Source organism: Anarhichas minor, unplaced genomic scaffold (assembly GCF_050575085.1).
Source record: "Anarhichas minor isolate MPS153535 unplaced genomic scaffold, ASM5057508v1 ptg000096l, whole genome shotgun sequence".
NCBI lineage: Eukaryota > Metazoa > Chordata > Actinopteri > Perciformes > Anarhichadidae > Anarhichas > Anarhichas minor.
Genome location: NW_027466542.1, coordinates 1,109,818 through 1,126,966, shown reverse-complemented (window position 1 = coordinate 1,126,966; position 17,149 = coordinate 1,109,818). Strand labels below are relative to the sequence as shown.

Below are 17,149 nucleotides of genomic sequence, written 5' to 3'. Positions count from 1 at the left end.
ATCCATGATTGTAGCTTTGAGAAATGTATGAACATAAACTTAGTGTTTGAAACAAAAATAAAAAACAAATGTGTGGACATACGTGCAGAGAAGCATCTGTCAATGAGGAGCCATGTAGGTGTAACATGCAGGATGTTCATGCTATTCCGCCAGATCTTCCAACCAATTAGACTCTAGTGCAGGCATGGGCAAACTACGGCCCGCGGGCCATATACGGACCGTTGGGCTTTTTAATCCGGCCCGTCAAATATCGGTACAAAATTATCCAAATTATAGTCAAGACCGCATTAATTTTGCCTTTTTCCTGCAATATCCGGCGTTTCAGTTGATCCCACTAGATGGCGCACTCCAGACACAATTGACCTTTGCTGGAGTCTGGTCTATTCTCTCTAGATGACGCCCACATTTGCGTTTGCTACTTGATTGGTACTTAGCAGTCACAACGTGTCCTTGATTGATTCGTCACACCCCTATCACGTGACCCTTTCCTGGAAGATCACAAACAACAACAGCCTTGATTACCGATCATCTACCAGGTTAATTCAACATGGACAACTGAGTACAGGTGTTGCTGACCTTGTTGTCGTTACTAGCAGCTGTTTCCAGTTAAATTATGCATTTCTGCGGAGGAAGTAGCTGTTACTGGAGCGATTAGCGAGCGGCGTGTCCAGCGGGGTTATCAGACCTACAGAGCGGCCGTCTGAAGTCACGGTTAGCGGCTTTGAGGAGAACGGACACAAAACGGAGGACTTTACTTTTCTTATTAATGCTTATTTTGTTCTGCACAACTATTGTGAAGTCCGCAGATAAAATGTAAAGGAACAAAACATGAATTGCTCTCCAGAACGACAGAGACTTCAGCCACCAGCAGAGCTACGAGTGAGAACAGACAACAACGACACCGAGGAAACGAGTGAGAGACGTGTGTTGACCTCATTTATGGACCCATAATCTAGTAAACCTTTATGTGTAAGTGTTGATTTTAAAGTGAATTTGATGTGAGAGAGAGAGAGAGAGAGACCCGCAGCGCTGAAACTAAGTCTGAAAAATAAAACTTTTAAAACTCTTAAAACACAACCTTTCATTCTTAAAGACCATTTTATTACTCTGTCCTATGTTTAGCTAAGCAATCAATCTACTTCCTGTTTACACCGGCACCCACCATCATGCCCAGTGTACGTGAATAGTCACATGATATTCGTTTTCGGGTGTTTTAGTCTGGGCGGAGATCATTTAGAAAACGATGCTGAAACGCTATCTTTGAAATTTGAAATTCCCCTTTGCCACTGCATTGAGCCCCTCTGTAACAATGAGTGGACCAAAGAAAAGAAAAGTCGACACTGAGTGCCGAGTGTTTAGTGAGGAGTGGACAGCTAAATATTTTTTCATCGAAGTAAGATCAAAGGCTGTGTGTCTTATTTACCAAGAAACCGTTGTGATTTTTAAAGAATACAATATTAAACCTCGAGGCTTTAAAACAGTAGTCCACAAATCAACGGGTGACATCACGACGACTATCTCCACTTCTTATACACAGTCTATGGTTACTGTTTACCAGAGGGAGTTTAAATACACTCAGAGCATTTCGCTAAAAGGAAACTCAATAAATTATCTTACAGTAGCTTCAAGGCTATAACATGTTTACCTCAGACAGACTGCCCGTCGCTGCTCTGGCTCAATAGGATGCTGGTAGTTGGTCCTCTGCCTGCGTGAATCTGTTCAAACCTTTCAATGAAAAAGTGCTGCAACAGTCGCAAACTCGCATCTCTGCTGGTGTTAATAGTTTCGTTCCAAACTATTCGCAGGCTCCTGTTGCGTAAAGTCCATAATAGTGTACATCCTGTTAGGTATTTAAACACAGCAGAGCTTTGAGCTAAACGCTAACATTAGCATGATTACATGCTCACAATGACAATGCTAAGATGGTGAACTTTAGCAGGTTTAATGTCTGTTTTTAATGACATTTGTTTTGCAGATGTTTGCTTGTAAACCAAACATTTAGACAAAGTGAAAATTTGACCTGAAGATGGTGCTCGAGGAAAAGTCAAGAGATTGCCAAAGTAATTATGCTTCATCCTTCGGGGAATATGAACATCTGTATTACATTTCATGACAATCCATTCAAAGATTGTGAAGATATTTCATTTTAAATCGCATACGTCAACCTCATGGTGGTGCTTAAAGTTATAAATAATTTCTAATCTGAGGGTCATATTGTTGCTTGCTATCTGCAACCTCACCACTAGAGGCCACTAAATCTCACACACTGTTCCTTTAAGTTGGTTCAAAGTTAGAAACAGTTTTTTCTTCATCTTGAAGTATGCCTTCATGCCACACTGAGTGAAATATTCAAACCCAAGCTCCCACATTGTTTTGGTTGCACCCTCCCATCAAATAGAAATATTAACTTGGTGTGCATTATTTTAAACAGACTTATATATCTAGTATATGTGAACATTTTCAGCAGCGGCCGTCTGCAGAGTGTTGGTGTGAACAGCGGTGACAGCGGTTACCTGGAGACACCTGCATTACGACACTCTGCTGCCATCTTCCTTGTAACCTGGTTACTGTTTGGTTACCACTTCACACTGACGGGGCTGTTTAACTGAAAACCAACAATTCAATTTGGCAGTAGCTTTCAAGAGCTGTAGTTTGACTAACATCCATCAACGCCCTGTGAAGAGGACTGCAAGATTGTGTAGAGTACATGGATTTCTTGTACAGTAACCAGCAAAAAAAAACACAACTTTGAACAAGAGTTCTTAGTGTACACATTGTATATTTAATAGGTAATTGTGTACTACTGAGACACAGCTTGACATACTTTCTATACATACAATCAGCTGCATCTGCTGTTATATTCAGGTTACAGGCATCAAATGAACTATTACATTATTAGAGAATGTTATATTAGTAGTAGTAATAGTAATGTTCTTACATAAACTTAAAATACAGTGCTAAGAGGGAAAAAACACACAACAGGAATATAATAAACACAACATCTGATCAAAATCTATTGTAATAAACCATGTGATGTTGAATAATGATAATGACATTTAGACATCACAGTGGATGTTATTTAAAAGACCAGTGTTATTGAATGATTCAGCCTGTCATATGTGATAGAAAATTTCATTGTGCTGTATAATGTTCTACTGTGACTTGATTATATGCTTTATTCTATGTTTAACTTACTATTGTACTGTAGTAACACAGCTCCCTTCAAAGGAAGAATCTGGAAGGGAGTGCTGAGAGCATGTTTAGATTAGATTAGTCGTAAATCTAAACAGTCGTGAGTGTTGTTGTTTAGAATAGATCAGTCATAGACCTCTGATGTTAGGGAGTGCAGATGGTAATCACTGAGTGTTAAGTTTAAAGGTAAACCACAGGATCTATAGATTAGGATCTGTAGCAAATGGTTATTACGGGTACTATTGTAAATAAAATGTGTAGATTAGAAACAAACCAGATGTCTTGGAGAAACAGACCTTACCCCCTCTCTTTTGATGCTCTGACCCTTTAAAAGTGTACTCAGACGGCACACAGGTCACTCTCTCCATCTTACAGACAACACAGGCACTCTGTGTGATGATTGAGTCTTCTCTGCGCAGAGAATAAATATTAAAGACAAACTTCTTTCCTGAATGTTTCTTGTTTCAGTATGCAGTATTATAGGACTCACTCGGTACTATTGAATCGTTTTTTTTCCACCACACATACAAATCGAGTGTACTACTTCGGACAAATATATACGTTTTTTGATATAATGTTTTTTTTTTAAAGCTTTTGTCTTCCATTAACTACAAAAGTGTAAAAACATGCAGACACCTGCCTTTATAAAGGATACAGCTCAATTAATAAGTATTCTCAGATTTTTAGGTAATGCAATACATTTATTTTTTCCAGATTTAGGACCAGTGTTGTAAAAACAAAACACTATGACTCTTGCAGGTTTTCCAGAAACTCCTCTATTTCTCTCAACATTGGGTTCGAGCGTCTATTTTTAATTTTCTCCAGAATTTTGATGCTGTTCCTACGAAAGGAGGATTGATGTGGTATCGCTGCCACCTTCATGTGATACTGTACTGACCTTTGGTACTCCTGTCGATCGCACTTTACATATTTTGCGTAGTTGTTGTAAAGCAGCTGTTTGTCTGCAGGTTCCAGATCACTTTCTAACAGTTCCTGGTACATCTGCTCAGCTATAGCCTTGGTGTGATTGGACTTTGCGTATATATTTGCGAGATCTACTTCCTTCATAAGCGAACAATGAGGGTAAAGAGAAATCACCTCCTTAAGGAGACTGACTGCTCTGTCTATCATGCTTTGCTTTGGGCGACTGCTACTAAAATAAATGAACCATTTGTAGTAGAGTGCAGCACATCTCTTCAGATAACGCTCATCTGGATGGTTTTCCAGAGCCAAATCAATGGCCTCATCAATAGATAAGTAGTTTCTGTAAACCCTTAGTATTCCTTTTATACCACTGTGGCTGCTGACAGGATTTCTCAAAACCCTTCTAGCCAACTCGCGTGCTTCATCTTCAACTCTTTCTCCATTCTTAGCACGTTGCTCAAGGTAGTAAACAGCAAGGGACAAGTTCTCTGGATCCTGTTCCTTGGCGACTCTCATTTTCTCCAAGACATCATCTGTGTTGCTGTACAGTATGTGACTGGTGTTCCACTCCACCATGTCCGGCTGCATCCTGATGGCTTTCTGGAAGTAATCTGAAACCAGCTCTCTGTCTGTGCTGAACTTCATCAGGGTCCAGGCTTTTTCAGCGTAGATCTCTGCATGGAGCTCGTCCTGCGATGGAGATGGGTATTTCTTCATCAGGGCTTCAACCTTGGACAGGTAAGCCTCGCTCTCTGCTTGGTCTCCCAGGTGGTGGTGCAGCCAAGTCAGGTTCCCGTAGTTCACCACTAACCAGGGACCGTCATCTGCTTTTCTCATCTGGCGGAAGGCCTCTGCAGCCTTGTTGAAGAAGCTCTGGGCGTCTTCGGGGAAGCCCAGCTTGTACTGAATGAACCCCCTCAGGTTGTAAATGTGACCCAGCCAGCTGTTTCCCTCCTCTGTGCCGATGTCCACCAGCTTGTCCCTTCGGTGTAAAAGTTTGGACCTGCTGGCGTCCAGATTCCAGGTAAAGTGGCACTGCAGGGCCTCCAGTTTTGAGACCAGTGGTGTTTGACTCTGAGCAGCACTGATGGGGAATAAAAATGACAAATATTAAGACAAAAAAGAGGGGTGGACATACGGTAATGGCGACAAAATATCAAATGCGGTGTCACAGCTTTTTTAAGTGGTTTGATAACCATGTCTTAAACACAGGTAGTAAAAGTACAAACACATTTTCTGCTTGGAACTTTGTAACAGTTCCGCAAAACACTTCTTACACAGCACTACACACTGCTTCCTCTATTAGAAACACACACAGGCATAAAATCTCTTGCAATCAATGGGAAAACACTTCTATTCAAAATGCAAACCATACCTGGAATTGGCAACACACACAACCAATCTGAGCCTTATCACTACCAATATACCTCTGGGAAGGTCACCTCTTTGGTGAGGACTTAACAAACATAGAGTCAGTGAGAGGAAGAAGAAAAGAACAAACAATGGGGACCAGAGATGACATTGCTTTTGATGTGGATGAAGTGACGTGGTCAGACCCGAACAGAGGGCGGGATCCAAAACCAGCCGCCATCCCTTACTTTACTATTTTTTGTTTACAAACAAAAATATATCATTTTTTTGTGTTCATTATAATGTGAGTAGATGTAATTCACTGGAACAATCTTTCACACAAGCCAGTATTAGAAAATTACAAAGGTAAACAAAGTACTAACGACAGCATTGTTTGGTATAGAGCACATCGGTGAGTTGTTGCTGCTTTGAAAGAGTAATTCAAATGGTGCATGTGTGCAACCGTCTCTGCCACAACCATCTACGCAGGACGGGGTGTTGAGGAGAAATGCAGTGGGATTCATATTAACGTTGAGGAAATAAGGAGAGATTAATGGAAAAAAATGGATGAGAAAAGAAAGGAGTGAAGGAACTGGCTGAAAAGGAAGAAGGAAGAAAGGGAAGGGACAAGAAACAGAAGAGGGAGATGTGGAGAAAGAGAGAAGGAAGTAACAGGGGACTCAGTGATTGTAGAATCCTTCAAATAAATATTTTAGGCTCTGGCACTCCATCATTTTTATTCAATTAGAGACCATCTTGCGATGGGATAACACCAGCCTCGACGGGCCAGTAGCGACGGTCAGTCAGACCACATCCATCTTCAAACGCCTTCATTTTGAGCTCAACTACCAAATTGGGCCAGGGGCGTAAAAAGTGTCTCGGAAGGAGACGATGGCCCCTTTGCCCCTCCTCCCCCCTTGCTCGGACCCCGCCCATCTTTGAACTCAGCCTTTATTTTGATCTCTACTACACATCTTTGAAGTTTCGTGACTGCACCTTAGAGTTGCGAAGCTATCGTGGTCACAAAATCTGTCCACAGACAGAGAAAATGAAACAGGGTAGTTTCCCGCTACAGTGGGTGTCTCCAGGACCACATTTTGCCATGATGACATACACAGACTCAAAAGGTGAAAACAATGGCAGCGTCACAGTTGCGGCTGGTTATGATATGACTGTTTATTATTTACTCCAACAATGATATTAAGAAGCAGCCACTCACCTCATCATTCAGCTGTTTCCTCAACTCAGTAGTTCTCTGAATATTAGTTTGAGTGGCTGGATTTTGCTCTTGATGCTGCTTTGGGTTCGCTGGTATGAAATCAGTGATGTCCAACTCCTGCTTTGTTTTAAATCATGTGATGTTGTGGAGAGCGCAGCTTTAAATATGAAAAAATGTATAGAGGCGGGGCATTTGCATGTGAAGTCTTGTCTTCTGTCATAATATGCTTTCACTTTTATTTCCCAGTAATGGAAACCACAGCCACATCTGATCAAACTAAAACATGACTCATCAAATGTTGTGATTATTTTTTCTCTTAAAGGAACAGTGTGTAAAATTTAGGGGGATTAGTTGGCAGAAAATGAATATATTATGCATAACTCTAGTGTATAATGACCTGAAACTAATGATTGTTGTGTTTTATGTAGCTTAGAAAAAGCCATTTATATCTAATTAGGGAGCGGGTCCTTTTCCACGGAGTCCGCCATGTTGCACCGCCGTGTTTCTACAGCAGCCCAGAACGGACACTGGCTCTGGTGAGAGATGTTTGTGTTTTTGCATTACCTAAAAGTTAGGGATGGCTACTGAGACTCGGTATTAAACGTGCCCCGGATTATTAAAAATCGGAGTATTGATAAACTCTGACGTTACTGGTGCTTTTTATTAGTACTTTTTAATGGTTAGGTGTAATTTAAAATCACGTTGAAGTGAGCATATCCACTACTTTCTCTGTGGGGCTGAGCTCCTCCAACTACACATAGACACAAACACACATGATGCATCAGTGAGCAGAGAGGCGGGACGGTGGTCCCTGAACCAGGTGAAGTGAAGAATACTTGATTTGACGGCAACTTCGCTTGTTACTGCAAAAAAAACATTCGCAATTAAAAGCCAATAATTTATCAATACATCTGTTCCACAACCACTAACATGTAAACAAAACCTAATTCAATTGGCCGCTCTCATCCACTATACCCTAACTCGTTATGTTTACACAAACACAGCACATGCAATCGGCTAAAAGCTTTTTTTTCTCCTTTTTTTTTTTTTTACAAACAAGCTAAAGCGAAAGATGTCTGTCTGAAGTTTACTGTTTATCTTAGTTTGTTCTTGTAAACTTCTCTACTGGCTGAGACAAAGGAGACAGGAGGACAGAGGACGGGAGGAAAGACTGATACTATCTAATGTCTGTGTTCCTCATTATTATTACTATTTATAAACTTTACTCAGGAGGTTTCCAGTGAAATATTAATGACGTTATATAGTGACTTTGCTGTTGTATACATTACTGTTGCTACTCTAGAAACAATATTTAGTTATATCAAAGTTATAATTAATTTCTAATCCTGTTTTAATTTTATTTGTATTTAAAATTCTATATATGCTTTCAAAGCAATAATTTGTCATGAAAAAGAACAGAGTATTGATAAAAGTAGCTCTTTGCAGTAATAAATCCTCAAGATAACTCACCACCTGAAGGCCTCCACAGTTCTCCGATAGGCTTAGAAAGGGGGGGGGGGGGGGGGGGGGGGGCTGAGCTGAGGGTCATATTGTTGCTTGCTATCTGCAACCTCACCACTAGAGGCCACTAAATCTCACACACTGTTCCTTTAAGTTGATTCGAAGTTAGAAACAGTTTTTTCTTCATCTTGAAGTATGCCTTCATGCCACACTGGGGGAAATATTCAAACCCAAGCTCCCACATTGTTTTGGCTGCACCCTCCCATCAAATGGAAATATTAACTTGGTGTGCATTATTTTAAACACACTTATATATCTAGTATATGTGAACATTTTGAGCAGCGGCCGTCTGCAGAGTGTTGGTGTGAACAGCGGTGACAGCGGTTACCTGGAGACACCTGCATTACGACACTCTGCTGCCATCTTCCCTTGTAACCTGGTTACTGTTTGGTTACCACTTCACACTGACGGGGCTGTTTAACTGAAAACCAAAAATTCAATTTGGCAGTAGCTTTCAAGAGCTGTAGTTTGACTAACATCCATCAGCGCCCTGTGAAGAGGACTGCAAGATTGTGTAGAGTACATGGATTTCTTGTATAGTAACAAGCAAGAAAAAACACAAGTGGAAGACTTCTTAGTGTACACATTGTATATTTAATAGTATTAATAGGTAATTGTGTACTACTGAGAATCAGCTTGACATACTTTCTATACATACAATCAGCTGCATCTGCTGTTATATTCAGGTTACAGGCATCAAATTAACTATTACATTATTAGAGAATGTTATATTCCACGACTCAAAGGCATACAGCAAAGCAGATTTCACATACTGCTAGTAGTAGTAATAGTAATGTTCTTACATAAATTTAAAATACAGTGCTAAGAGGGAAAAAACACATAACAGGAATATAATAAACACATTTGATCAAAATCTATTGTAATAAACCATGTTATGTTGAATAATGCTAATGACATTTAGACATCACAGTGGATGTTAATTAAAAGACCAGTGTTATTGAATGATTCAGCCTGTCGTACATATCGAGTGTACTACTTCCTACAAATATATAGCTTTTTGGATATAATTTTTAAAGCTTTTGTGTTCCATTAACTACTAAAGTGTAAAAACTTGCAGACACCTGCCTTATAAAAGGATACAGCTCAATTAATAAGTATTCTTCTTTTTAGGTAATGCAATACATTTATTTTTCCAGATTTAGGACCAGTGTTGTAAAGAAACCACTATGGCTCTTGCAGGTTTTTCAGAAACTCCTCTATTTCTCTCCACATTCGGTTCCTGCGTTTATTTTTAATCTTCTCCAGAGCTTTGATGCTGTCCCCACGATAGAAGGATTGATGCGGTATCTCTGCCGCCTTCATGTAATATTTTAGTGACTTGTTGTGATCCTGTCGATCATAGTTTAAATATTTTGCGAATTTGTTGTAAAGCAGCTGTTTGTCTGCAGGTTCCAGCTCACTTTTTAGCAGTTCCTGGTACTTCTGATCAGCTATAGCTATGTTGAACTGTGCGTATATAGATGCGAGGTCTATTTTCTTCACAAATGAAGAATGAGGGTAAAGAGAAATCACCTCCTCTTGGAGTCTGATTGCTCTGTCTATCGTGCTTTGCTTTGGGCGATTGTCGCTGAAAAGAATGATCTTCCATTTCAGAGTGAGTGCGGCACATCTCTTCAGATAACGCTCATCTGGATGTTGTTCCAGAGCCTCCTCAGCCAAAGCAACGGCCTCATCAATAGATACATAGTGTCTGTAAACCCTTAGCATTGCTTTCCAACCACTGTAGCTGCTGACAGGATTTCTCAAAACCTTTCCGGCTAACTCACGTGCTTCATCCTCAACTTCTTCTCCATTCTTTGCACGTCGCTCAAGGTAGTAAACTGCGAGGAGCAAGTTCTCTGGATCCTGTTCCTTGGCAACTCTCATTTTCTCCAAGATGTCAGCCTCCATCCCTGTGTCACAGTGCTCATAAAAACTCGCTAACCCTATGACGTGACTGGTGTTCCACTCCACCATGTCCGGCTGCATCCTGATGGCTTTCTGGTAGTAATCTGAAACCAGCTCTATGTCTGTGCTGAACTTCACCAGGGTCCAGGCTTTTTCAGCGTAGATCTCTGCATGGAGCTCGTCCTGCGATGGAGATGGGTATTTCTTCATCAGGGCTTCAACCTTGGACAGGTAAGCCTCGCTCTCTGCTTGGTCTCCCAGGTGGTGGTGCAGCCAAGCCAGGTTCCCGTAGTTCACCACTAACCAGGGACCGTCATCTGCTTTTCTCATCTGGCGGAAGGCCTCTGCAGCCTTGTTGAAGAAACTCTGCGCGTCTTCGGGGAAGCCCAGCTTGTACTGAATGAACCCCCTCAGGTTGTAAATGTGACCCAGCCAGCTGTTTCCTTTCTCCGTGCCGATGTCCACCAGCTTGTCCCTGAGACGAAAAATGTTTGTCTTGCTGGCGTCCAGATCCCAGGTAAAGTGGCACTTCAGGGCCTCCAGTTTTGAGAGCAGTGTTGTTTGACTCTGAGCAGCACTGATGGGGAATAAAAATGATAAATATTAAGACACATCACTAGGTTAATATAATATGCTCATGTTGAGGAAGGGAGGAAGATATAAATAGAGTAAGGAGCATTGAATCTGTTAGCTGCTTCCTTGATCTGGACACAACATAATTTCACTACACATACTGTGTATGGTTGTGTACGGTGGTTTGATTTGAAAGGCAGCAAAAAAAAAAGGAAGTAAGGAAGGATCGGAGGGGGGAATGAAAAATAGAGTAGGGCGCATTGAATGGTCAGAAAGGAAATAAGGAAGGAGCAATAAAAGAAGATAAGGAAAGAAGTATGAGAAGGGGAAGAAAAAAATATGGACCAACAAATGGCTGCAAAGAAAAAGTAAGGTAGGAAGAGGAAAGTAAGTAAAGAAGGAAAACTTGAAAGAGAAACAGAAGAGGACAAAGGAAGGCAAATGAGTGGACGTAGAGGAAATGGGACAATGGAGGGAAGGAATGGATAAGAAAAGAGGTATAAGAATGGACACAATATAAAATCATGGAGGACAAGAAGAAACAAAGGCTGAAAAAAGGTAGGATGGCGTCTGTGAGGAAGGAAGAAACAGAGTGAGGCAGGAGGAGAGAAAAAAGGGGGGGGGGGTCAGAAGGGAGAAAGAAAAGATGGCTGAAAGAGGTAAGGAAGGAGGAGGCAAGGAAGAAAGGTAAAGAAATGGTGTGAGCCACAGAGGAGAACAGGGAAGAAAAAAAATGGAGTAAGGAGAATAAAATAATTCAACAACAACGTTTCACATTTGTCCACCAGAATTATATTCCTGGAAGTGTGGGATGAAACTTCAAGAAAACAACTGATCAGTAATAATTGTTAAAAAAAAGGGTTTTTAAATCCCTGTGCCACTGACTGAAAGGCAAGACTGACGAAACACAGGAGGGATAATAGTAGTAGCCTAAAGACAGAAAGGAGGGAATGAAGGAAGAAGGTATCAGAGATCTGACTGAACAGCAGTGTTTGAATACATCATCAATGACTTGAAGGATCCATAATGTTAATAGTTTTTGGTTGTAGGACACAATGATAAGGTATGAAATAAATCATAATAAATACTACCCAGTGAGCACCAACTGGGATTTCAACGTTGATATCTGGTTGAAAACTGGTTGAAAACTGCTTGAAATTGGGTCTGAACGTCTTAGACCTATTTTCACCGTCTTTTCAATGGGCTAAAATGCGGTTACAACATAAACGTGTCACAAAACACCAATTTATTTTATAATATTGATGGTTTGTCAGTTGTAGGTTGAAAGAGAGATAATAATGGTTACTGTGAATGTATTTGTCCAAAGTCATATTACACTGGTCGGTGAAATGTGGTCTACACGAAGACGTGACTTCAACGCATTTGATCTTTCATATAAAACGTCATAAATATGGAACTATAGACTGTGTGCTGCCAACAAGAAGCTCCTAAGACATCGTAATCAGAGCAGAGTACATTCTGTCTGTATGTTCATGTAAAATACGACTCTGTGTTTACTGCTCGAACACACATGCACAGGAACTTAGGCTCAGAAATCTTCTAAAACTTTGAAACATGCACTGTTTCTGGATACTCGGCACAGGACTTGAGGAGCGAATTGAACGAGCTGACCGAATAAACGTGAGGCTTCACGCCAACGACATACTCTGTAAGTATTTGAACTACTGGATTCCAATGTTGCAAACCGAAATTAGCACCATTAATATAATTTTATGCTCACGATGCGGGCGAGGCTGCTAGCTTGTAGCATTGGCATGTTAGCTGGTAGCGTTAGCTTGTAGCTACAGCAGCATGGGCCAACAGTAAACATAAACATGTGTGTAGGTCATGTTGGAGACTGTCTTTATGGGCTGTCACTGTAGCCCATTGAGTTTTTAGGCAATTTCGCATGCAAAATACACGACGCGAGTGGAGCTGTACACAGTTTAAATGGGGAGGAAGTGAGTAAAACAAAGTAATTCATGTGACAAATCAAAACATTGTTGTTTGGCTTACAACAATATACAAACAATATAAAGTATTATACTGTGTAATATCCAAGTAAGCATCTTTCCGTTGAAAAGACGTTTAAAAAATGACTATGGTCACTGGTGAAAAGACGTTCACAACTGGTCCCAAAGTGAATATGTTTTTCTCGTCTGTTTTTTTACAGATGTCCACCTTGAAAATATGGCAGACCTTCTGAAACCATGTTACAACCCTTACTGGTTTTAAAACCTACTGGTTTCCCTACCGTCCATGTGTTGTGTTCATTTAACAGCAGCAGCTGTTTTCTGCCTCTGTCGCCAGATTCGTCACACATTCACAAACATATTGCTGGAGATCTATAAGCCACATCTCATATCCATTGCGGGGATTACGATTGTATAAGTGAGCACTACATCACAGCCACGTATGAAGAAATACATTGAAGAAAATATATTTATGGAAAGACCTGGATTCAAACTGTCGAGCAAAATAGTAATAAATCTAAAGACAGTCGCCCTACGTGATTTGCCACGTGTTCTTAATTAAGTGTCAGTCATTCAGTCATTTATCCATTAAGTCATACCTCGTCAGTGTCCAGGGAACGTTTTGGTTTAGGGTGATCTGAAACAACTGGTTACCTTGGGCGTCTCTAGGGGTGTAATAGATACAAATGAATTGTTTCCTGTGTCACTTGGTCTTCTTTGTCCTGTAAGTGGAAACTGTTGATGTGTTACTATGACTACTTATTTAATTGCTACATATTGAACTGTGAACATTTCAACATTTAAAAGACATATAAAACACGGTGATGTTTTAAAGTGGTTCAAAAGTGAACGTTTTTTCAACGACTATTGAAGACGTTGAATAAACGTTCACGTTTACACCAGATTTCAACGAGATTTGCAATATTGTCTTTCAACTGAGAAATGTGGATGTGGTTTCTTAGTAAGCCTCTAAAATGATGATATACTATTATTAGCACAATGTTTAGTATTGCAAATCCCGTTGAAATCTGGTCTAAACGTCAACGTTCAATCAACGTCTTCAAATTGTCGGTGAAAAAACGTCTTCTCAACAGAAAAATGCTCGCTGGGTGATTATTTACTCCCACAATGATATGAAATGCAGAAACAGCTACTCACCTCATCATTTAGCTGTTTCCTCAACTCTGTAACTTCTCTAAGTTAGTGTGGCTGGTTTTGGCTCTTGATGCTGCTTTGGCTTCGCTGGTATAAATGATAAGATGTTGTTGAGCACGCAGCTTTATATGTTCGCAATCACGTCGAAGCGCATCGTAGAGGCGGGGCACTTGAGTTTCATTCTTCTATTCTCTTTTAGAAACATTCCTTGACTTTCGTTTCCAGGAATCGAAGCCTATAGCCACGTCTGATGAATCTAAAACATGACTCATCAACCTACCACATTGTTATGGATGCACCTTCACATCAAATGGAAATATCAACCTGTATATCAACCTTTGAACACATGTGTCTTGTGACCTGTCTTCGCCTTCACTTTCGTTTCCCGGGATTGAAAACCTACAGCCACATCTGATTAAATTGAAACATAATTCATCAACTTTGGTCACTCAATTTTCTCTTATGAGTTATGAGTTACTGTTTTGCAATTCCGAAAAAAGAACTCATACTTATGACAAAAGATCTCGTGATTACGAGATCCGGATTTCATAATTATGAGAAAAGTTAAGGTAGCCTAGTTCGGTAAAGTCGGAGAGATGTTCAGATCCGGACTTCTGATATGAAATGCAGAAACAACTACTCACCTCACCATTTAGCTGTTTCCTCAACTCTGTAACTTCTCTAAGTTATAGCGTGGCTGGTTTTGGCTCTTGTTGCTGCTCATCTATAAAGAGAGACTTCACAATTATAATTTGGAACTTAGCAATACAAGGCAGTCCTTCTTCTCTGGCATCGTAACCAAAAACAATAACAATACACGCGCCTTATTTGCTACCGTCGACAGGCTAACAAACCCTCCAGTGTCAGTAGCTGCTGAGCTCCAATCCACCTGGGCATGCAATCAATTTGCCTCCTTTTTTTACTGAGAAAATTGAGAAAATTAGACAAGCAGTCAGTGCCTCCACACCAACCACAGGATATGTGTTGTCCCCATGTCTAAATAACATCCATTCAAATATCATGACACAAATTCATTCAATCGACCGTAGAAGCCTAGAAGACATTATACAACATCTGAAGTCATCTTCCTGCTGCTTGGATATTCTACCAACACACTTTTTCAAAAATATTTAAACTGCATGACCACTGATCTTTTACAAATTGTAAACACATCCCTTCTCTCAGGTGTCTTCCCACAAGCCCTAAAAAATGCAGTTATTGAACCGTTCCTAAAGAAGGCTAATTTAGACTCCGCAACAATGAAAAATTATAGGCCCTTATCAAACCTCCCATTTTTAAGTAAAATAATTTAAAAAGCGTTTTTTCAACAGCTGAACAACTTCTTGGCCGTAAATAACTGCTTTGATGTCTTCCAGTCAGGCTTTCGACAGCACCACAGTCCTGAAACTGCTCTTTGTTGGAGAAATTTATCATACCGTTCTTCTGTTGTCTTGTATCGCTAAACCTGCATATAATCTCAACCCTGCATTTGATTATTGTTTATTCAAGTGTAAAAATATTGTACATGCAGTTATGTAAATGTAAAAATATATTTAAGCACATTTCTGTTATAACTTAAATCCTTTTAATTTAGGGTTAAGAAACCCACATTGCTCTATCAAAGATCAAACAATTAAAGAAAATAGCAAAGACAAATATCAAACAAAAGTTATTACAATAACTTTGTTCAAGGGTGCATTTGCACAATCCCACGTGAAGTATTTCATGTGTTGTAAAGCCACGTTTAAAGTAGTCTTCAATGTACTCGCAATACATTTCCATTTCAAATGTAGTGTAACCAGCCAAAGAGCTGCTTCTGTGACTGTGTGTTTAAGTATCTCACAATTATGACTTTCTATCTCATAATTTCGACTTTCTATCTCATAATTTCGACTATGGGGATATTTTTATCATCAAATCTAATTTAAATATATATATTTTTTTTACCTTTTTTTTTTTTAATCTGGCAGATTCGCGGGCCACATAAAATGACGTGGCGGGCCGAATCCGGCCCGCGGGCCGTATGTTTGACACCCCTGGTCTACAAGGTGCAATGCTTAAAAAAAGAATAGACATATCACAAAAATATTCAATAACTTCATTATTATGCTGTGGAGTGTGACCACAAGTGTCAGTCATTCAGTCATTTATCCATTAAGTCATACCTCGTCAGTGTCCAGGGAACGTTTTGGTTTAGGATGATCTGAAACAACTGGTTACCTTGGGCGTCTCTAGGGGTGTAATAAATACAAATGAATTGTTTCCTGTGTCACTTGGTCTTCTTTATCCTGTAAGTGGAAACTGTTGATGTGTTACTATTACTTATTCAATTGCTACATATTGAACTGTGAACATTTCAACGTTTAAAAGACATATAAAACACGGTGATGTTTAAAAGTGGTTCAAAAGTCAAGGATTCAAGGATTCAAGGATTAGAGGACTTATGTCTCAACAGGATTTGGAAAAACTTGTCCATGCATTGATCTTCAGTAGACTCCACTACTGTAGCGGTGTGTTTACAGGTCTCTGTAAAAAGTCAATCAGAACGCTGCAGCTGATTCAGAACGCTGCAGCTCGAGTCCTCAAGACCAAGGAAGTGGATCACATCACTCCAGTTCTGAGGTCTTTGCACTGGCTTCCTGTTAAACAAAGAATTGACTTTAAAATCCTGCTGTTGGTTTATAAAGCACTGAATGGTTTAGGGCCAAAATACATCTCTGATCTGCTGCTACTTTATGAACCATCCCGACCCCTTAAGTCGTCTGGGACCGGTCTACTTTCTGTTCCCAGAGTCAGAACTAAACATGGAGAAGCAGCGGTCAGTTTTTCTGCTCCACATATCTGGAACAAAGTCCCAGAAAGCTGCAGGTCTGCTGAGACCCTCAACTCCTTTAAATCAAGATTGAAGACTTTTCTGTTTGCTGCTGCCTTTAATTTAACCAGATTCAAGGATATTAATCAATTTCCTGCAATTCTGCATTTTACTACTGTATTTTATTTCTTACACTGCTTTTTTGTGTTTAATGACTGTTTTCAATGTTTCGATGAATGTTCTTAATTGTTTTTAAATCTCCTTTACTTTTGCCTTATGTTTTGATGCTTTTAATGATTTTATGTGAAGCACTTTGAATTACCTTGTTGTTGAAATGTGCTATACAAATACACTTGCCTTGCATGCCTTTGGTTTCTTTGGTATAAACGATAAGATGTTGTTGAGCACGCAGCTTTAAATGTTCACAATCACGTCGAACCGGACCGTAGAGGCGGGGCACTTGAGTATCATTTCTTCTATTGTCTCCTAGAAATACTCGTTGACTTTCGTTTCCGGGAATTG

The 17,149-nt window shown here is 40.0% G+C and overlaps 2 protein-coding genes and 1 long non-coding RNA gene across 3 annotated transcripts in view; 1 reads left to right on the top strand and 2 right to left on the bottom strand.

Moving 5' to 3' along the window:
* Positions 1–17,149, top strand: part of LOC142939300 (uncharacterized) — a 75,099-nt gene that overhangs the window by 22,721 nt on the left and 35,229 nt on the right. The window lies entirely within an intron of this gene.
* LOC142939324 (interferon-induced protein with tetratricopeptide repeats 2-like) lies at positions 3,910–6,705 on the bottom strand. The gene is made up of 2 exons (XM_076082597.1): positions 6,686–6,705; positions 3,910–5,200 (listed from the first exon to the last, which is right to left on the bottom strand). Exons 1-2 carry the CDS (start codon positions 6,691–6,693, stop codon positions 3,937–3,939), a joined length of 1,272 nt encoding a protein of 423 aa, XP_075938712.1. The 5' UTR covers positions 6,694–6,705; the 3' UTR covers positions 3,910–3,936.
* On the bottom strand, positions 8,818–10,711 carry LOC142939299 (antiviral innate immune response effector IFIT1-like; the record flags this gene model as incomplete). Its single annotated transcript, XM_076082575.1, has 1 exon — positions 8,818–10,711. A coding segment is annotated over one exon (1,320 nt), but the record flags the coding sequence as incomplete, so codon positions are not given.